Here is a 23568-nt window from a genome sequence, read left to right as displayed (position 1 = left end):
ATTATTATTATATGTCCTAATATGTACTTTGGAAATGTTACAAGTGTGAAGTATATTACAGAATGGCATACAACAGTTAATGTGTTTCTTTTTTTAAGTAATAGTGCAACAGTGCAACTTTGCAACTGTTTACCATCCGCTGGTCAAGTCAAAGAGTGGACACTTCGAAGAGTTAACATGGCACAGTTTGCTGTGAATCCTATACTGAGCTCTCGGTGTGTTTGGTTCTCATATTGCTAACTACCAGTGGTGTCACAGGATTACCTAGATGCACACGCAAGCACACACACACTGAGAGCGAAGCAGTGGTGTAGTCAAGACCAAACACACATTGTTTACTTAATATACTTTGTACTGGACACATGCAATGAGAGTTTGTGTATAATGGAAATAGCCTCAGGTATTAAATTATTTCAACTCGTAGTTTATTGCATGAATTTATTTCTGTCCACCTCTCTCTGTGTCTTTGTAGGCTGTAGGTGCCTGAAATGGCCATTCACCAGGGGTGTTTGAGTCTCTCTCTCCAGCTCCTCCTGTTGCTTACTGCCATGCCACACTACCAGACTCGTCCTTTCTTTGGCCCACCTACAGTTAACGTGGCAGTAGTGTTCAGCAGCTCTGGCCACCAGGGTGAAATAAAGGGCCGTCTGAGCCGTGAGAACTTCCTGGACCTGCCACTGGATGTAAACCCCATCACTGTGCTAGTAAATGACACAAGCCCTAGTGCGCTGCTTACACGCCTCTGCCAGACCATGGCTGCTGAAAGCCTCCATGGTGTGGTGTTCGAGGATAATGTTGAGTCAGAGGCTGTAGCTCAGATCCTAGACTTTCTCTCCTCCCAGACTTCTATACCCATTATTGGCATCAATGGAGGCTCGGCCTTAGTTATCCCTGACAAGGTAAATTGACATATCTGTGCTACAACAATTTTTTTTATTTCTACTTAGAGCAGTAATAAATTGTTTTAATCGAAAATTAGCATTAATGTTTTAAATTTGATACTTGAAGAAAAATAGAAACTGTATAGCAGTGCTATAAAGTAGTCCTTGTTGTAAGCTAAGGCCTAGCCAATGCAAGTCAGGTTAAGCTAACACTCAGTTAAGAGATGTTATTTTTGAAAAACTGCAAATTTGCAACTTTGTAAAGAAACCATATATACATATTAACAAACATTTTATACAAGCTTGTGACAAAAAAATCAAATATGCTTTGGTACTATCATATTTATATTGCTCATTTTCTGTAAAGTAGATCAGAATCTTTACAATAAATCAGACAAGGTCGTCAACTTTGTTTAAATGATATGCAGCAATAAATTCATGTCTATTCTGTCGTTTTCATATTTTCACAATGCCATTTTCCCAGTAGGTCTGAGAAATAGTCCAAATACTGTACAACCACTGAGAGCTTTGAGTCCTTGAAATCAATAGCTATTATGAATATCATAAATACACAAGAGCTTGGTGTCCCACTTTCTCCCTGTGATTTACTGAGGAAATAAAATGCTTTAAAATTGAACGCATTAAACAGCATAATATTACATTGCTTTCAGTAGCCACGTGTAAAGATGACAAAGATATTATGATAATTTAGGCTTTGTAGTCCCCAATACACAAGAACTAACACCTATATTTCAAAGACTTAAAAACTATAATGCCTATAATACATTCTAATATATTTGTGTTAGTAATCTTTGAGTTAGACTGCACTCACTGACGTGCAAGGTAATTTTAGATATTTAGAATTTTAGATTAATGCAGGGTGTCATTATAGTATTTAGACATGGGGGAAATTAACACCTTTTAACATAATGCAACTTTATTTCCAAAACATTTTCTATATGATTTCAACCACCTAGTTTCTGGAGACTTTTGGGAAATACTGTAGTCATTTCCTGTCTTGAATTGCTCATAATATATAAGAATCAGGCAATGAGGGGAAATTATTGTGTATTATGCAAATGCACTGGGGTACATCTAAATGAAAAGCACAATGTCCATGGAATCAAGAGATCAATTAGAATATTTAGTACTAAATACAGAGAATAACTAAATACCTGTCCAATTATTGTTATTCAAATCATGTTTATGCTCAATTGCTATGATAAGAGATAAAAATTAATTAAGTGCAAAAAATGGACACAGAATATGCTTGCATCCTCCATATCACGATGGTATTGTGATGAGTCGTAATTGGATTCTTAAAAACAAAGGCTGACTCCAGTTTCTGGTTGGCTTCTAATAAGCTAAGAAAAAGTAGAGCTTTTGCTTTATATATTGTAAGCATGTTAAAAACCAGCAGATGGGTTTTGGCTTTTTTATTGCAGCATTTTCTATTTCTGTATTTGATATGCAATTACCTGCTCTTTTCACTTCTTCCAATATCTTTGTAATTATTTGCCATAAAATGTTCATTTAATACAAAAAGGTTATGTTTTTCCTTTGGTAACAGTAAAAGAAAAACAGTGATAAAAATAGAGTATACAGAGCTGCCTTTTCTCTTCCACATATTTATACCACTTAAATATATAGTACATAAAAAAAATGATCACATAATGGCAACATAGGAATCTAGCACTGCTATTGGCTCAGAAGCCTATTTCCCAAATTATTTGCTTCTATTTTTGTACATGTTGACATAAGCAAATAAATTTATTGTTTTATGGTCTGGATGTAACATTACAACATAATTTGTACCCTTTGGTACAGTATATCTGGTTTAGTGTGTGTTGTGATGCAAGTAAATATACTGTAGTCATAGTGCTGGTGGAATTCTCTCTATTAATTCTGTTTATTCAAATTATTTTAAATTATTGTAACATCACTTCAGAGATAAGAGAATTTGTACACGTCTGAAAGGACAGATTAACAAGTTTTATTAAAAATATACAGTACCACTCAAAAGTTCGGGATCACTTTCTAGCTCCATGGTCGTTCCTGATTTTTATTTCTTTCTATATTGTAAAGCAATGCTGAAGGGATCCAAAATATGCAATAATCTTCTTTTAACAGTTGTAATTGAGATGTGTCTGCCACTTATGCCCTGTAAAGCCTTCATAACGCCTCTAATCAAAGGTGCTGTTAATGGGTGATTTCTGAGGCTTGTAACTTTAAATGAACTTCTCCTTTGCAGCAGAGGTAAGTTTTGGTTTTGCCTTCCTGAGATGATCTTCATGATTCAAGTTTTTTCATGGTGCTTAAAGGGTTTGACCGCCGAGACTGACCACCTGTGTTAAAATAACAACCGATTGTAGTTGTTGTTGTTACATAATTATCCAATTCCATATGTGTTATTTTATAGTTTTGAAATCCCTAGTATTGTTGAAAAAAAAAAAATCACAAATCAAAACCAAAGAAATTTGCATGTCATCCCAAACTTTTGAGCGGTAGTGTAATTCAGCATTCTTAATTTGCCAGTCAGACAGCATTTCTGATTTCAGCACACTCAGCACAAACTATAATTTCAGACTTGGTGAATGATGTATATGTTCTTTTTAAAAACAGTAAACATAATGGGTAAAAGTTGTTAAAAACACATACAGTATATCTATTTTGATTATTTAAAATAAAATATGGGTGGCACGGTGTTGTAGTGGTTAGCATTGCCTCTTATACCTCCAGGGTGCGGGTTTGATTCCCGTCTCTGTGTGCACTGAGTTTGCATGTTCTCCCTGTGTTTGGTGAGTTTCCTCCGGGTTCTCTGGTTTCCTCCCACAATCCAAAGACCTGGAGATTGGGCTAAATTTACGCTCCTAAAATTGCCTGTAGTGTGTGTACCCTGTGATGGATTGGCACCCTGTCCAGGGTGTACCCTGCCTCGTGCCCTACTGTAAGTATCCTGGGATATGCTCCAGGCCTCCCACAGCCCTGAATATAGGATTAAGCGGTATAGACAATGAATAAGTGAGTAAGTGAGTAAATAAAATATTTGTTTGATTATAGCAAAACTCATTTAAATATACTGTAAGAAGTTTTACTTTGTTTGCTTCTGATGCAATGATGTGTGCAGCCAGATTAATCTGAAATTTGAAAAACTGGATAAAAAAGTAAAAGTAAAGATCCTGTCAGACAGGAGTCTTGGGAAAATGGCTTCCAGCTCCTGACAGGACGAGACCTTTCCACTCATTTTTCTCAGATCGGAGCTTAATTGGGCATTTCAATCTCCCTCCTGCATTTTTAGCCACCAAGAGTGAGATAGCAAGAGCTGCTGGTAAAATAGGACACAAAGACATACTTTAATGTGACAGAATTAAGAAGCAAGAAGAATATGTATTAGTGTATTTTGTGTATACCTTTTCACATTTTACATACGACATCTATATAAACAGTTATGTAACAGCTAAAACTGTGACAAACAGTTCTTGAAACCAAATTGTCAAAAGCGAAAAGAAAAATCATTAAAAGTTGAGCAATAAATCATGATTGTGGCTCGTGACAATTGTACAGTAGGATCAATATTCCAGCAATTTATCTTTCTATTGTGGATTCAGTCTACCACACTTGAGAAAGGTGTTCAAGGTTAATTGTTCACAATGACACATGGACACACTGTGATAGTTACTGCAAACTCCAAAGTCCACAAATTGTGGCTCAAATGTGCGTCCCTACAAAGGACTCAATTAAGTTTCCTTAGTCCTGGTTTAAGATGGACTTTATACAGTAAACAAATGCATAAATGAATCCTGATTTTTAATTCATCCATAAATTACTCTCAATAAAATGTTCTCTCAAGCACAATCTAAATCTGTCTATATCTGCTTGTGTCACAAAATGAGAATGTAGCTCACATTTTAGTATAGCATTATGGAATAAGTGTTTCAAAGTAGGGTGCATTGATTGTCATTCAATAAAAAAAAATCCTACTAAGCAAGCTATTATTACATAATAACCATGCAACATACGGAATATTCAGTTTGTAATCATTTAAAATTATTTTATAATAATTTGCATAACATCCAACTTATTTACTGTAATCTGCAGAATTGTTTTACCAATATCGGCCTCCTGTGCTCTAATTTTTTATTAAATTTTTATTTTGTCCAGGCTGAAGGTTCGACTTTCCTCCAGATGGGAGCTTCCATTGAGCAGCAAGTAAATACGATGTTTAAAGTAATGGAGGAATACAATTGGGACAGCTTTGTGGTGATCACCAGTCATTATCCAGGCTATGAAAACTTTGTGGACTACATCCGCTTTTTCACCGACTCCAGCTACTTTCTTTGGGAGTTACAAGACGTGCTGAGCTTTGAGATGTCAGTGGGAGCCAATGACATTCGCTCACGCCGACTGCTACAACAGGTGGATGCTCAGGTGTATCTGGTGTACTGCTCACATGAGGAGGCTCAGTACCTCTTCAGGATGGCATCAGATGTTGGACTCTTGGGACCCGGGTACATTTGGGTCATTCCCAGCCTGGCAGTAGGAAACCCAGAGGCTGCACCTCCAGATAGTTTTCCGATTGGGGTCATCGGCATTATTTCAGACCACTGGCGGAAAACTCTGCGCCAAAGAGTGAGGGAAGGTGTTGCTGTTGTGGTGCAGGGGGTGTATAGTTTCCACAAGCATAAGGGGATTGTACCAGAAGCTCACAGTCAGTGCAACAGTTCAGCAAAATCATATGACCACTATTCACTTTTTAGGTAAGATTTCAACAGTAAGATTTATTGAAAGTGATCACAGATATTTTAGTTTATGGAGAATTGTTAACAGCATGGCTTTTGGCTCCTTGTCAGTCCGCTTTTAAAAACATCATGTCATGTTATGAACTATGAAAATTAGTGGGTCTAACTTTTGCATAAGTATTTATATGCAGAGCCTTCGTTTTACATTTAGACCAGAAATATTTATCATGTCCCCTTCCTGACTGATGTTTACAAATCCTATGTACAGTAGGCAGCTATACAGAGAACTATAACTACGCTTGGAAAAAAATGAACTGTTTTAGGTAAACACTAAGATTCTGTTCTGTTCTAGATAGTCCGCAGACAAGGTGCTTTTTGATCAACCTTCTTCTTCTAATGAGATTCAGAGATTTCCTAGTTAAATCAGCTTTTCACCTGGGAACAGCTGACCTCATTAAAGACTACTTCAATTGCTTCCTCAGACCTTCTGTGATCAAGTGTTTCAGAGCACATTGGAGACTGAAACCATTGATTATATTCTCAGATTAGGCTGTTGTGGCTTAATGACTCATAGATGCTGTCTATTTAATGTCTTTGTCAAAATTTTATGAACTAAAATTAAAAATGTGTCCAAGGAAACTGTGATAAACACAGTTTTATTTATTTATTTATTTATTTTATTTGCATTTGAGGTGCCAGTACTTTTATGGTGGGTTTTCTCAGAGTATTCCAGTTTCCTCCAACAGGACATTGATATGTTGTATAAGCTGATTTACGTTTCTAAATTGCCCATAGTGTAATATTTCGGTGTGAATGTGTGTTTATTGCCCTGTATTGGGTTGGCGCCCCATCTGGGGTGTACAGTACAGCATCTTGTGCACTGTGTGTTCTCTGGGGCAGGCCCCAGGCCCCCTTTAACTCTACACAAGGTTTAGATAATAGATGAATGCATATAATTTACAAGACTTCAGCATTAAGATCTATTTTTGTTGTTCATTTTTTATAGACATATGCTAAATGTGACATGGGAGCACAGAGATTTGTCCTTCAATGCACATGGCTATCTTGCAAATCCCTCCATGGTGATCATTGCGTTGGACCGAGAAAGACTCTGGGACAAGGTAAGTTAAATAATGTGTTTGTAAAAATTGTTAATAATTCAGAAGACATTGGCTCTAAGTGATTTAATTCATTAATGAATGATGAATTAACATGTTAGGATGTCAAAACACATATTGAGGTTATTGTACAATGTAATACTAGCCTTAATTACTTAGCATTAATTATATTAGCCTTAAAATTTACCCTTCAAATGGAAGTCATATTAAATAAAGTTGGTTATATTGTCATTTCCTCATTACAAAAAGATCTAGTGCTAGAAATGAATTTAGGTCCCCCAGAATCACACAGATACAATTAACATAAATGTTACCACTTAACAAATCAGATAGGAGAATATTTGTCACTTTATTAACATTAGCACTCTTAACATAGTAAGCTGGGGTTACTAAGACTAGGACTAACCTGTGGTATCTACACTACTCAACAACACAACAACTTCAACAACCAATGATGATAAGTGTGAGAGCCAGACAAACAGAACATTAATTCACAGACACAATGACACACAACCATAATATGTACATTGACTTTCCTAATGGATGCTGTAGTCCAGTACCTTCATGCCACTTCATTGATATAGCCCCTCCGCTACTCCAGGGCTTTTGATGTACCAAACAAAGTCAGGAGGGGTCCCAGACAATCATTTCAAATGAGGTGCCAGTCAAAGAGGATAGCAAAATTACTGTGACATGCACTACAAAGCAGGAGAGGGGGAGGCACAGCGATGTTCTCAACCAGTTAGGGAAGTCATGGAGCATTCTTAGTGAGGCAGGGGGGTAGAGTGGCAAAGTTGTCTGCAAGGTAGGAAAATGGGGTGATATGCTAGCAGCTTTGGGTGATGCAGCAGCATCAGTGGTTAGTTAAGAAAGGAGGGTGATGCTCCTTAAGATGTCAATATGGTGTTTGTCAGTGGAGACGAGGGCAAAGGACCCCTCACCAGAGTCAGACAACGGGGTAAGCAGGACAACAGAGGCCTACTTTTTATCCTCTAGCCTGGCAATCTTTAAAGGCCATCCGATTGGCCTTTGAGGTGAGCTTGGCAGGGGAGGCCGCCTAGTTGGCCTACAGAGTGGGCCTGGCAGGAGACACTACCAGAGCCTCTGAATTGGGCACAGCTGTCATCTTGCTTTGGCCAAGACACTGGTTATAGCTGGTGTGGCTAATGTGAGCTGTAGTCCAGTGCCCTCCTGTGCTTTCCTGACAATAGTTATACAGCAATAAGCAGTGCAAATTCAATAATTATGATAAACTACACTTAATAATAGATATAGTAAAATATACCTTGTGTAGATTTACATTTTGATATTATGTCTGGAAATATTGTTTTTTTAATAGTTCAGATAATTTAAAAGGATAAGTTAAAACTGAAGGCAATAAATTATTATTGTTGCTAGGACTCAAATATAGCTATAATTATTTTTATACTGTTATGCACAGATAATTTGTCACTGTCAGCGACAGCAGATGATGCAATTACAGTTTGTTGTCTAAAACAATTCCTTTGCTCTCATTTAGCCAGACCCCCAGGGCTATGGTTCTTTCTGATGACACGAGACATGTGGAGAGTTGCTGGCAATGTGCTAACGCCACCTGACTGCAGAAGCAGATGTGTGTATAAATAGGTCAATCAGAGCCTCCTTGAGGTGAATAAGAGGATCACATAATAAGAATGAGCGTGCTGTTAACCACAGACAGCAAAGGCAAGATAAAAATACTTTGTAGATAAGCTGTGTTAGATTTTTTAAAAAGTCATGTCTCCTGCCTTACAACTTAGTCCTATCCAAGGCCTTGCTTGTTTTCACATCAACACTCTCAGTGCCACATCTGTCACTCATACTACCTGAGTCCTATTCACCTTAGGGGCAAAATCACCATCATACTACTTAAGTGCCAGCCAGAAAATATCCTAGAATCTACCAAAACCTACTTAGTCTGGTACATTGACCTTTGGAAACTTAAGTTATTAAAACTTAGTTTAGAATTTAATATTATCTTTAAAGTTAAATATTTGATTGTTGTGTGTTCATTTGTAAGCTGCTAATGCAAAGTTGTCTTAATGTCAGTTTAAAACCTAGCTGATGGGAGCAAAAAGATTTAGGCCTTGTTTACACGGGCGTTAAATTTTTGGATAAACGAACGAGCTCTGAACGTCCTAGACGTTTATGTTGCGTTTTGACTTCTACTGGCACTGGATTGACTTCTACACTGGCGTTGGTTTGTCTCTGTCTAACGCCAGCCTGCAGCCCAAATTGTAGGTTGTGTGTTAACCTGTGGAGGCAGTCTCGGGAACTGGATATAAAAGCCCTTGTCATTTTATTTAAGGTGCCTCCTTTTAATATGGACCATTTTGCTATATTAGACATTAAATCTTCTTGTTTTAAAAATACTCGTAATACAGCGACGTAGGAAGAGAAAAAATCGCCGTCGCTACTGGGTTCATCCTCTGACTGCACAACATCGGATTAAAGAATTTTTTTTGTGGTTTTTTAAAGAAATGCAAAAACAAGTTTTATTTTTTAAACATTTTATTTAGCTTTTTTTCCGCATTTCCCTATGTATAGCATGTAGGATCATGGGATATATCCGGTCCTCCGAAGCGTAAAATGAACACAAAGAAAACGCACCGAAAGCGTTTTCCTTGCGTTCGTTGGGATTTGAACGCAAAGAAAAAGCTGCATGCAACGTTTTTTTTGACGCCGTATAAACGTGCAGCCGGACAAACGCACGTCACCTATGTGTAGAAAACCCTTGGCGCTTGATCCGCGCTCATCGCGACACTAGAAAGACGCTCGATTTTAACGCCAGTGAGGCCTTACAACTACATTGCTTCAAATACTGAAATTAAAATAACATGGACACATAAACATGTGGCTTGTTTAGTGTTTAGACATTTGGACTGGTGATACATGAGAGTATGTATATGCCATGATAACATGCCATGGTAACTGCCAACAACAATTACATTGTTTCTTGAGACAGGAGTAGTTTACAATCAGTCACAGTATTAATATAATACCCTCTTAGATTAATTACTTTAGTTTTACTAGCCAGATTTGCATGTGAATTAAGACTTCGTACATTGTTCTGTGGTACCTATGAGATTGTCCTGTGAGTAACAAAGAAGACACTGCTCGATCACACCCACATACACTCTTTCATTTTTGTGTGAAAGAATAGTGTATACTGTACATTATATTTACAATGTTCATCCCCCAAGTAGTGATTATTAATGGCAAAAAAGACAGAGCCAGTGTTACCATACTGCAGGCCTGTCTCATTGCCCACACCTGAACGTCTCAAAATTGGATTTGTTTGCTTTGCTGATTTTGTAAATAATACCTTAATAAATCCCTGTTGCTGAGGCTGATCATGCTTGTTAATCATAAGCAAACATGGATTACAAGGATGTGATATGGACTGTCTCCAATATGATTGCAGTTTCTGCTTCTACATTTAGATCAGCAGAACAATAGCAGATAGGTAAGGCTTTATTATAGCTGTGATTATAGGTCTACCTGACCTTAAATAGTCCATTTCTGACAGCTAAGATAAGCATGCATGAACATTTATAAAGGCTTATTCCAGGCTACAGTACCATAAAAGCTACATTCGTATTTCCAATTGAATTTTCACCTGAATTAAGTGACTTTATTTGTAGTATTATGTTTATGTCTTACATTCTGGGTTGAGTTTTGTTAGAATATCATGACAACCTACACATTTAGGATCGGAGGTAATAAATATTTCTGTCCATACAGGATCTTACATTGTGATAGTTTTTTATTAAATTTCATTAGTTTCATAAATCACAGGTTATTGCTTTTAAGACAACATGCAGGGCTTTCATTTAAAATTTCATTAAACTGCAGTGATTTCCAATCCGTTAGTGTGGGTGTGTGTGTGTAGGGCGGGGCTCGTCCTACAAGACCCGCCCCAGATAACCCCGCCCCTTCTGTTAATTTCTGCTGTCATACCCCTATCTCACCTATGCGGTTTGACTATGTGAGGACTGACACACGGAAAGTTGGAAACCTAATCACAGCGCCAAAACTCGGAGTGAATCATGATTAACCGTACTTACGGCCACCGCGGGAAACCGCGTAGGTGAGATAGGGGTGTATTACATGTTAATAAAATGTGCTTTTAGTTAGAATGCAATATGAATGTTATGTTGGTAATTTTGTAATGTTGCACAGTAAACTCCACCCTTAGCTCATGTATTTCCAGTATATTTAAGATAAAAATTTTCCCATGTAGTTACACTAAGTAACTATATATTTACATTTACATTTAGGCATTTGGCAGACGCTCTTATCCAGTGATAAAATTCAAAAGTGATTTGAAGTTTCCGTCATTGGATGGATACTTGCACTGGGTTACTAGGTTACTAATTAAATGCTATCAGTCAAACACAGTTGGGAAGAGTTTTTTTTTTTTTTCTTTTTGGAAGAAGAAGAAGAAGAAGAAGAAGAAAATTGAAGAAGTATTAAAGAATATTCAATTTTTATCTGGATGTGCCTCAAAAATAGTAGAAATGTAAAGGTACACAAATGTATCAGTGACATGGAGAAAAAAGAAATTGTACCATATACAGTAAGCTGTACAAACATGAAACCACTGGCCATAATTTCCTAAACATATAAGGAATACACAAAAGACACATTCCATTTCTTTTTTTAAAAAATTATATATGAATCTAAGTTGCTTGAAAATAGTAACAACGATATAGCATAACATGTTGCTACCTGCACATCCTGCATACCTACAAGTCCTGAGCGATGTGCTGCCTGTTTTACTAATTCGAATTAACTGAAGAAATTGAGAGAATCACCTGACACTAGCTAAAGCTATTCATTCTATTTTGTTTAAATTGGTATAAAAAAACAAGCATAGGAGCACTCGCTCTGTTTATTTCTGTGGACCTTGTAAGTGTAACATGCGGATCAGTGGGAAGCTTGTGTGAGCTGTGACGCCACGTTGGTTTGACTGTTTACTCTATATATAATGTTTTCTCTTCTTTTCTTCTTATTTCAACTCAGCAAATATGTTTTCTCCTTCATTCCATTTTTCTCTGTCTGCTCAATAAATATGCCCAAGGAGAACTTGAAGGTTCTTTTAAGCACCACAGCAGGAAAGTTAAGGTCACCTCTCTGTGTCTCACACAGGAGGCCAGATTTAAACCTGTAAAATCCAGTGACATTTATTTTAGTAAATGGAAGCTTTTTCAGGTTTATAGAATAAATGGAATCTTGAATGAAAGGAACACAAAATGTGTTGCATGTTTTATTGCCAGTTATTCGTCATACCATGCCTGACAGTGTGGCACTACTTGAGCGCATCCTACTGAAGAGCAAATGATTTATCCATTCTAAAACTGATGTGCACTACCTGTGGGGAGTAAACGCTCAGTTGAATTATGGGATGTCTTTTCTTTATTACCGCTGCCACTCACCTGAAGAATTTTAGTGCCCTTCTTTGTCACCCCTTCTCTTTTCCTTACAGTGGCATCCTAAGGCTTTAAAATGAAGTCACTTATTTTTCATGCTGTGTTTCCCCAGGTAGGGAGCTACGAGGCAGGAATTTTGCACATGCGCTACCCTGTTTGGCCTCGGTATAGCAGCTTCTTGGAGCCTGTGTCTGATAACCGACACCTGACAGTGGCCACACTGGAGGAGAGACCCTTTGTCATTGTGGAAAGTGTTGATCCAAGCACAGGGACATGTGTAAGAAACACCGTGCCATGCCGTCGCCAGGCTAACAGGACTGAAGTGTAAGCAATTAAAGTTTTTCTTTTTTTTATGTGTGTGATCTTATGTCATTTTGTGAATTTTAGTGTGACTTCGAAAAACACCCTGAGAAAGTACTGTATGTACCTAGTTAGAAAGCAATTTAATTTAAAAAGCAGGAAGTTTTGGCTGGAGAGGGAAATTACATACATAGCATATATGCGTGACACACAGCCCTAGATGATGACAGTTATGGCACTGCACTCCAACTGATTCAAAACCAAAACTACATTTGAAGTAAAAATAAAGGATCATAAAGGATAATGGCTTCTATATAACATTCCATGAACGCATTTGTGTTGTATGTTCAATTGCAGTAACCGTTTCAAAATAATAAGTAATATTAAAAAGTAATAGATCTGGCTTTCAAAGCACTGTGCTGCATACCCAAAGGATAGGATTCTACACCACAGTACTGTTAAAGTCTTAAATATAATGGGTCAGTAGGTGTTGATTAATTTTCTATGACAGCACAGCTCACAGTATTACAGTAGCAGCTGTAATTCAAATCATAGGATTATATTAATGCACTCATTCTAATTAATGAGTTATAGTTTCCATAGTAACAGCTTATTTACAGAGACTTAAATGGCAGACATAAGCCAAAGCTCACTATAAACCACAAGAACCATGATATTTAATAATAAAAAATAAAACATAAAACATATAATACCATAGAATAGCATTTATGAAAAGGAGTCAGGAGTCAGCACTTTGTAACAGTTTGCTGTTACAAGTTTGCTGCTAATGAAAAGCCTCAGGACAGAAGACATTCTAGTTTCTCAGTGTTACAGTAAGTTGCATGTTTTTGTTTTGTTTAATTAGTTAGAGAGAAAGAGAGAGAGGTTAAAAAAAATAATGGTTTATAGCTTCTACAAAGTAAAAGATAACCAAAACAGACTTGTGTTCCACTACGGTAAAGTAAGAAAATGATGAAATTAATTAATAAATATGACAAGCCATTAATAAAATAAATAAAACATTACTGTTCATTACTGTAAGTAGCATTTTAGGGATGGTACTGTCTTTTTGCTTTGCATCATGTATTAATCTTTACATGGCAAACAGCATTATATTAAAAACAACTATTTTATAAATAAATGAACTGACATTATCTTTAAGACTAAATTGATATACTGGGTAAAAATGTCTTAAAACCTGGCAGCTTCAGTTTAGCTCCTCTTTTTAAATGCTATTAATCCTATCAATTGTATCATATGCTTTTCCCAATGGGATTCACAAAGAAATTCCATGTTTACTAAAATGGTATTATTATGATTATTAATATTAATATCCTAACCTTAAAACTGCAATTAGAACAAGTTATTATGTTCATGCAAAGCTTACAGTGCAGTTTAAAAGTCTGAGAGCCCTAGTGAAAATGCTTATATTTTTAACTACATTCTAATTGAATGCAATAATCATTGATATCAACTTGAGGTAAAAGTAGTAACTATGTATACACAGTATGTGTGCACTCGAAGTGGAATGGACTCCGAAAGTCATTGGAATATTCCCAGACATGAATGAAATCAAAATAGTAGTGTTACTTAGTCTCTGTGGCAAATGAGGGACAGCTCAATGAGTTGTGCAAAAGTGGTTAAAGGAAACACACAGTGAGTGAGAAGCACTTTGTGCCCTGGGAGAAGAGATGACAGTTTCATTACGACAACATGCTGAGGGGAGAATATGTTAATAAATCAGTGAGTGGAGTAATCACCCCTCAGGGAAGATGGGATGCCCGAGAGGGGCATGGGTGATAAATAACAGTAATGATGACATCAGTGCCATGGGCTGTCACAAATCTCCATATTAAATGACAGTACTGTTTATGAAGTCTTGGAATCTTTGGTCACATTTTGAAATAAATCAGAGGATTTTGTATTCTGCAGTCCCCTATACCTGTAGAAACCCAGTGAAATCCCATTTTAGGTCAAGATACTTTAAACTTTTTCTTGATAACTAGATATTCTAATATATTACCTTTAATTATAATAAATATTTACATCTACAAGTGTGTTAGAAAACCATCCACAAAGTATGTGTGCACATGTCCACTGAAGACCCTGATGAACTCAGCCCTCAATTTTCTCCTCATACTTCTTTCAGTGACCTCACTCCAACAGTCTAGACATACACACACCAGTATCAGTACATTGTGTATCTATAGCATGTGTGTAAGACCCACATAAGCCCTTGAGTGATTAAAGAGTCTTGGATACAATTCACAGCCCACTTAACCTACAATCTCTAGTGCAACATTCAGCTGGAAAGACAGGGTAGCAGGGGACAAGCTTGTTTATTGTCTTGCCTGGGTTGCTCGTACTGTACATGAAGGCTTTCATTTTCACACAAACAGTTCATTTGTTTTCCTTTGTCGAGCTTGATGTCCACCTGTTGTGGCCTCCTTCCTCCTGCCTCTCTTCCTCTTCAGCCCAGTAGGTGGGAGGTCTGGAGAAGGAGTAGAGGTGATGCACTATAATTAAACCTGGAGCTTCTCTGTTCAATACTCAGTCTGAGTCATAGCTAAATAGACCATTGTGTTAGGATGCTTTTAAAGAACTTGGCAGTGTGGCAGCAAATATGGTTAAGTTTCCTCCACCCAAATATACGCTGATGTATATAAATATATAAATGTACACTGCTTGGACAAAAAAGGTCACATAGTCTAAGATTTCCTTCAATCACCTTTAGCTTTGATTACAGCACAACATGTGGTGGCCAGTTTGTGTGTGAAAATGATTCCTCATGCTTCCGGGACCACTCTTAACCAATTTGAGCCCTTGAATAATGTATCAAGGGAAGAAAAACTCTATTTAAGTTATAACCTGGTCATTTTGTACATTCCGGTCATCAGCTGGCTTCATTTTTCCCGATAACACTGCTGAGCCTAGACCAGACAAACTGAAGCAACCCCAGATCATAACACCAAAGGTCTCCAAAGGCTTGCACAGTAGGCACTATGCATAAGGTGTTCATTGCTTTATATGGTTATCTTCTTACCCTAAAGCACCCATCACTCTGGAGTAGGGTCATTCTGGACTCATCAGACCACATGAGATTTTTTCCATTGATCCAATCTTTATGGTCCATAGCAAAATGAAGCCTTATTTTCTGATTGGCCTGACTCACAAATAGTTTTCTGATTGCCAAACAGCTGTTAATTCCTGACCCTGTGAGCTCTTATTACATTGTGTGTGTATAGAAATGCTCTTACTTCCACTGTTAAACATAGATGTAAGCAGATTTGTGACATTGATAATATTAATTGCTTTATAAAGCTAGTTTCCTTAGTAGTCTCAGATTTTGGACTCATCTGTATATTCCCCCGTCTGTCTGTCTGGCTGGCTGGCTGGCATTTAAAGGGCCCATCTGTTTTTTAGAGTTCTGTCTATCTGGGATGGTGTATATTAGCGTACTAACATTTTATTGATCGTTTTACTAAATGTTCCAGAAAAGTGTAAAATGACTGTTGTGTTTCTAATACTCTGACAGATCGTTCACTCATAACTCACCTCTATTTGCAGTGGTATTGGTCATTCAGAGCCATACACCAAACTGTGCTGCAAAGGCTTCTGCATCGACATTCTCAAAAAGCTCTCGCGCACCATCAAGTTCTCCTATGATCTCTACTTGGTCACCAACGGAAAACATGGAAAGCTGGTCCGAGGCATCTGGAATGGGATGATAGGCGAGGTATTAGAGATGCTAGTCTTTACGCATACGCACACACACACACATGCATATACACACACATTGAAGATTAAATCCTCATCAAAATTCAATTATATTAGCAGTGAACATCTTGATCTAAATTTAAAACTGGCAATAACCTCTAATGGAGCATCCTTTCCCCAACACAAATCTGCTTGTGTATGTCTGTCTAATTATTGTGTAAGATGCAGTCTGTATCATTAGATGTGTTCACAGAGTGAACTGAATTTAAAATACAATCTCGATACCATTCATCCTGTCAACTCCTGCCGTGTGTAGTGTCACTTGATCCGGTGTTTAAGTGTCTTCCACAGCTGCTGGTGTTTTCAGCATTTCCATCACCTGCATTTTCCCACATGTTCCACATTTAAAATTAGCAAAGATGTGTATTCATAGCATTTAAATGTTTGTGTGCCATGAGAAAGCAATTGATAAACTGACTTTACTACTGTAAAACCGTTTAACAGCATCATTTCATCTTACTTTGAGGTTTCTACTTAGGAAGTTCTACAGTATTGAGTGTATTTGTCATATTGATAGATGCACACGTAGTTAACACTGGTTGTATCTCACCAAATTAATCCTGTCTGTGAAAAAGTTGATGTCATTTTAGCTGCCGTACATAAAGCCATGCATAAATGAACACAACTAGATGAACAAATAAACCAGTTAAGCAATGATGGAAACTGCCATTAACTGGCTGCACTCATTAGTTATCCATTTCTCCATTATGATCATTAGGTCTTCTACAAGCGTGCAGATATGGCTATTGGCTCACTCACTATTAATGAGGAGCGCTCGGAGATCATTGACTTTTCAGTGCCATTTGTGGAGACTGGGATTAGTGTCATGGTAGCTAGGAGCAATGGCACTGTCTCCCCATCTGCTTTTCTAGGTGAGAAAGTTTTATTCAAAATCATTTTCCTCTTTCGCAGTCACACAGTCTTTGGAAAGGAGTTACAGGCAACACTAAGTATTTTATGTTAATTGAAGTTTTAAGCAGCGACAGTTGGATTAATGTTCTAAACTAAAATTAGGTCATGTCCCTAATAGAGCAAAGACCAAAAAAAAATAAAAATCCCACAACCATTGGTTTTTGTTTTCTATGCTCTTAAAGTCAATCTTCTCCTAATGGGACATCAGAGACCTAAAATAATGCAATAGATCTCATTATTACTGATTGCAGTGGTTTATAATGCAATGTGGTTATTCTCATGGGGGTTGTGAAATGTGGGTTAATATGTTTCTCTCCTTACAGAGCCTTACAGTCCAGCAGTCTGGGTCATGATGTTTGTTATGTGCCTAACTGTTGTGGCTGTAACAGTGTTCATCTTTGAGTATTTTAGTCCTGTTGGATACAACCGAAGCCTAGTCAATGCCAAAGGTTAGTGATGTTTTATTTCTCCCCAACTGTCAAAGTTCTATTAAAAATAATGACCAGGAAAACAAGCCTAATTATTTAATATATATTTTTTAACCATAAATAAGGTTTATTCAAACATACTAAATGGTTCTGTTATATTCCCCCCTACCCAACCCCCATGGGAACTGCTAAAGATTTCTATGTAACAAATAACTTTTTGTTATTAAAGTAGAACCCGCAAAAAAACATGAACCACTAATCAACCAATAAACATTTAAGGCTACTTTTTTATTCTGTGCAGAAACAATCTATACAGTACATGTTTGTTTGTTTTTGATTTTATAGATTAAAATTGAAATAATGCATTAAAATTTTATTTAATCCATGTAGACTATAAACAGAAGACAAACAATATGCGTGGTAGCCTGGGAAAATGGTGGTGAAATGTGGAAATATTGACAATTTTGAAAAAACACACACTGACATATTTGTTCCTTTTGTGTATATCTGTCAGTTTAAAGTCTGTTTATGTCAGTTTTCACAATTTGTACTGACACCAACGTACCACATGTACTGACATTTCTATATCAACTCTACATCAAATATTACCCATGATCTGATGTAATACATGAGTGGCCTTGTCTTTTCTTTAACTCCTTCCTCTCCATCTCTCCACACAGAACCTGGAGGACCCACGTTCACTATTGGGAAGTCAGTTTGGCTCCTATGGGGAATTGTCTTTAATAACTCTGTCCCTATAGAAAATCCTAAAGGAACAACCAGCAAGATTATGGTGCTAGTTTGGGCTTTCTTTGCTGTCATCTTTCTAGCAAGCTACACTGCAAATTTAGCTGCCTTCATGATTCAAGAACAGTATATTGACACTGTGTCTGGGCTCAGTGACAAAAAGGTAAGATAGTATATACAGAAGCAAAAGATCTCTGTTTAGAGGAGTTACTCCATTTCATGTTTTAATTGCATTCAAAATTTAAATACATTAGGGATTTCGTTTGTTTGTCTATGCTTGGATAATACTTCGCAAGAGCTGCACATCTACAAAACTGAATAAATCCTCTGAGACAAATTTAACAGATTTGACAAGAGTGATACACAGCTTTATCAATTTATGAAGATTTCAGAGGCACTGAGGTTCACCAGGGATGAATTTAAAAATCTGTTCCTAAACCTTATGCTGCAGGCTGATCCTATTCTACTTTAGAAGGATTAGAGAGGCTTTGGAAAGAAATTACCAGATTGTCCAAACTATTCAAATGCAATGTACAGTATCTCCTTACCCATTTACATTTGAAGTGCAAGATATAAAATATGACACATATTTGCCTAAACAATTTGCAAATAAAGTAGTGAAAGAAAATTCAGTGGAAACCAACTTAAGGATTCTTTTATTCACCAAACATATGTGTAATTCCATTTCTGCATCAAGTGTCAAGCTCTAGCTTTTAGCAAATAAATACACTGACACTGTACTGACAAAGTAAGCTTTATTTCTGTGAGAGTCTAAAATATGAAAATTTGACACTGCCTGCAGCTAACAATCAAACATCTAACCAAAGTACACAGTTCAAATTGTCTTATCCTGCAGTTTCAGAAGCCCCAGGAGCATTACCCCCCGTTCCGCTTCGGCACGGTCCCAAATGGCAGCACTGAAAGAAATATTCGCAGCAATTATCCAGACATGCACAGCCACATGACCAAATACAACCAGAAGGGAGTGGAAGAGGCACTCAACAGTCTCAAAACAGGGTGTGTTATTATTTTAACTTTATTGTAATGTAGAATAAACCAAGGCAGTTGGTCTTTAATACACATTCAACAGGCCACTATTAAGTCAAGTAAATGGACAGTAATTATTTGGCTGATGAAAGTACATGTACTTATAAGTGACCCTATATAATTACTACTTTATCGTGGGTTTATCAGTAAGATAAATGTCACACATTATTTGCTGCAGGAAGTTGGATGCCTTTATATATGATGCTGCAGTGCTTAATTACATGGCTGGCAAGGACGAGGGCTGCAAGCTGGTGACCATTGGCAGTGGGAAGGTGTTTGCTACAACAGGGTATGGCATTGCTCTGCAGAAGGACTCCCGCTGGAAACGCCCCATAGACCTGGCACTCCTCCAGTTCCTGGGAGATGGTAAATCATCATCAGGGATCAGATCTGTTCCTCAATTAATGTCCTCAATCACAGTGTGAACCCTTTACTGTCCTCTGTTAGTGTCTCTATAATATCATAAAAGACCCATACATTCAAAGGTGTATTACAATGACATTTTTAATGCCCTTTAAGAAAACATTTTTGCTAATAATGTAAATCAATAATTATTGCTGTAAATAATACATTAAAAACTGTATTTAATTGTAAAGTATATGTTTTGTAACCAAACAAAGAAATTGTACACAGAAATTGCAAAAAACACTGGCACATTTATCACAGAATATATTCTGTTAAATTTTTTATGTGGAGAAGTGTTCTTATTGCAATTACTTAGTGGCTTTTCTTTAATGTTTTTGGAGGGGACACACAGAGGCTGGAAACTGTATGGCTGTCTGGTATATGTCAGAATGAGAAGAATGAGGTGATGAGTTCCAAGTTGGACATAGACAACATGGCAGGTGTCTTCTACATGCTACTAGTTGCTATGGGTCTTAGTCTGCTTGTCTTTGCCTGGGAACATCTGCTTTATTGGAAAATCAGACACTGCGTCCACAAATCTGACCGTCTAGACTTCCTCTTGGCCATAAGCAGGGTAGGTGGAAGCCAAACCACAGCATGCTGTTTCATAAAACCAATTAGCTTTTTCTCAAACTAAAGCAACAAAGTCAAACTTGTTGTTTGGAATAAATACTGAAGCATTTGGTTTATGTTTTAGAATTGTAAAATATCCCTATCTGTTTTAAGTTCTTCTAGTTTACGTTAACACATGATTATAAATGGTTTTTGAGTTGGATTGATTGATCACAAAAAGCTGTCTGTTCTTGCTCATGTCAATATACAGTATTAGACAAAAAAAGGATGACAATAATTAAACATTAACCAGTTTATATTTAATAGTACATAAGTTCCATATAAATACTTAAACCGTCACAACATGTTATTTATATTCATTGCAAAAATTAGTTTTCCCTCGTTTCTGAGTGGTTAAATGAATATAAAAAATTTCTTATTATATTGTGTCGTTAATTATTTAAATCTGTTAGCATGATTTTTCTATACAGTTTTCTTTAACTCTGAAGTGGGTTGCTGTGAGTGGTCAAATCATTGTAACTGTTAAACCTAAAAAAAAAATATGTATAATGAATGTATAATAATGTTATGAATATTTGTCTTTTTAGGGAATTTACAGCTGCTTTAATGGTGTTGAAGACATGGGAAAATCTGGAAACTTACAGAATCTTGATATCACAGCAAACTATGCTCAGGCTAACATGCTTAAAATGCTTCAGACAGCCAAAGACATTGTATCTTCAGCAAAGGTGGAGAATTCTTTGGACAAGGCAACAAAAACCATTGAGAACTGGAGCCGAAAAGGTGGGAGTTTACCAGCACGCATTCCACAGGTGACCACCACTGAGACACTCCCAGGTCACCTCTCTTACGTTATTAATATTCCAGAAAACCACTCGTCCCTTGTGCAGCGCTCTTTAACACCGCAGTTTACACAGCATTATGATGAAAACTCCAGTCCACCACATGGATCTACTCAAAGATTGATTTCACAACCAAATCCACTACACTACACTATACCTTCCAGATCAAGTGGCCTATATAATGGGCTACTTCCCATGTCTAGCATTAGCACTCCTCATTTAGCAACATATGATCTGCATTCTCAAACATCAGCCAAAACGGCCCCTCGTTTTATCTCACACAAAGATCTACAGGCACCAGACATTTTTGCTGAGCATCAGGAACCATACCACACCATTCTAGGCCACAGATATAAAAAGAGATCACAAAGTTGTCTGGAGGAGTCAGTGGATCTTAGAGGATTACACGATAACAAAAGCCACAATGCATGTTCCGCAGAAGCAAACCATTTGGCACATGATGTACATCCTTCGTCTATGGAAAGCCCTTATCGACCAGGAGACATTCCATGTAATTCATGCATTAGGACATATGCAGGTCCTGGGTTAGATGGCATGCCTTTAATAGGAAAAAGAAAAATCCATCGCAGACCCTCCTTCCTTAAAGCCACCTGGGGCCCAGGCAGGGTGCGGTTTCCAAATGAAAGGCCTTTTGACCCAGCCTCATGTCGAGTGGACATGCCAGATCTCTTTCCTTTTACAGAAGCATATGGAAGAGGGAGAAATAACAAATACCACCCTTTGCCTGTGGAACACATTTACCTTCACTCATACCGCCGCCATCAAAGAAAGGGTCAAAAGTTAAGGCACTCCCAGTCCACCTATCTGCCCTCTTACAGGGAAGCAGTACATCATGATGCCATAGGTATGAGGAGGGCCTCCAGCTTTGTACACAGACAATACTCCTACCCTGACATTCCAGCTTACCAGAGCCCACTGCCATATGGACCAGCTGAGCTGTGCAACATCTTCCCCTGCATAGGCCACCCAAGTGACACTGGGTATAGGGGGTATAGGGCTCCTGTACACCTTCAAGATGGCCATCTGCTCCCTGTTCCAGGCAGTAGGGTGCTTTACAGGGTCGGCTCCCCAGGTGTACCTATGACATGGAGAAGGATCTCTAGTCTGGAGTCGGAGGTTTGATAGTCCTATCTTAATTATGTATTTTCCACACAGCAATTTGCAGTGCCAAGCTTTGAAACTGAATTCCAGGAACAAGTTTGAAAACTATCTTTGATTCCTGCCAAAAAGAAATGCAAACCTATAAACTTTGGGCTTTCATCTATTCAACAAAGTGCAATAATAAAATGATTGTACTAGAATTTAGAAAAGTTAACGTGATCTATAAATAGTTAGTATCATCTCTAGTGAATTCATCTTCTTCTATACCGCTTTATCCTGTATTCACGGTCGCAGGGACCTGGAGCCTATCCCAGGAGGCTTAGGGCACGAGGCGGGGCACACACACATACACACACTCACACACTCATTCTCTCTAGTGAATTGTTGTTTTTATTTCTTCTATTTTGAGATAAATTTGGTATTGATCCATGTAATCACCTGTAATAAAAAATATAATTTATAAACCCTTATTACAGTCAAAAATACTTAAATAGCTCTCTCTCTCTCTCTCTCTCTCTCTCCACATTGCAGGGTGCATCAAATGGTATTCTATTATTAGTATTATCAAGTACCTCCAATGCTTTAATAAGTCACAAAAGCCTATCAATAGATCCCATACAATTTGTGGCTTTTTTTAAAAAGGAGTAACTGCAAGACTTGTCTTAATGTTCCCTTCTGCATTCAGTACCACATTATACTTCAGGTATTGTGATTAAAATATAGTTATTCTGTGTCCATTATTATGTACCTTACTATATAAGAACAATATAAAATTTAGGTGTTGACCAGTAAAAATGTCCAGTAAACGTTCTAAATGTTTCAGTACTTTTTGTGCTAAGGGAGATTTTTTACATTTTTTTTACAATAATTGCAATTATGTTCACACTCTAGTTACAAATGTTTTTACATTGTACTCATTTGTACCTGTACTTAATAAAATTAAATCTACAAGTATAACTAAGTACAGTTGTAGGTATTTTGCCTCTGTATTAACCCAATGCCAAAATATACACTTACAGCAGCAGTTTATACCTGAACACATAAGGCTGTGCACTACCACACAGGCATAATTGTCTATACCTTAATGTGAGTCTTAGTTTATAGAGAAAAAGGGATACAAAAATGTAAAAAAATAAAATAAAATTAAAAAAAGAGAGACGGGGTGGCTAAAGGTTTGATCAGAATAAAAGCAGTCAGATGTGAATGTTATATTATATGTTTCCTAAA

The 23568-nt window shown here is 37.2% G+C and overlaps 1 protein-coding gene across 1 annotated transcript; it reads left to right on the top strand.

Moving 5' to 3' along the window:
• The first annotated feature begins 488 nt into the window (after positions 1–488).
• On the top strand, positions 489–22768 carry grin2cb (glutamate receptor, ionotropic, N-methyl D-aspartate 2Cb). Its single transcript, XM_053511602.1, has 12 exons — positions 489–899; positions 5043–5638; positions 6627–6741; positions 12301–12512; positions 16056–16224; positions 16984–17137; positions 17501–17626; positions 18286–18515; positions 19209–19369; positions 19578–19765; positions 20146–20378; positions 20965–22768. The coding sequence occupies exons 1-12, from the start codon at positions 489–491 to the stop codon at positions 22360–22362; spliced, it is 3993 nt and encodes a 1330-aa protein (XP_053367577.1). The 3' UTR covers positions 22363–22768.
• Positions 22769–23568: the final 800 nt, after the last annotated feature.

The sequence above is a fragment of the Clarias gariepinus genome, chromosome 14 (assembly GCF_024256425.1).
Source record: "Clarias gariepinus isolate MV-2021 ecotype Netherlands chromosome 14, CGAR_prim_01v2, whole genome shotgun sequence".
Classification (NCBI taxonomy): domain Eukaryota; kingdom Metazoa; phylum Chordata; class Actinopteri; order Siluriformes; family Clariidae; genus Clarias; species Clarias gariepinus.
This window is presented reverse-complemented; position numbering and strand designations above follow the sequence as displayed.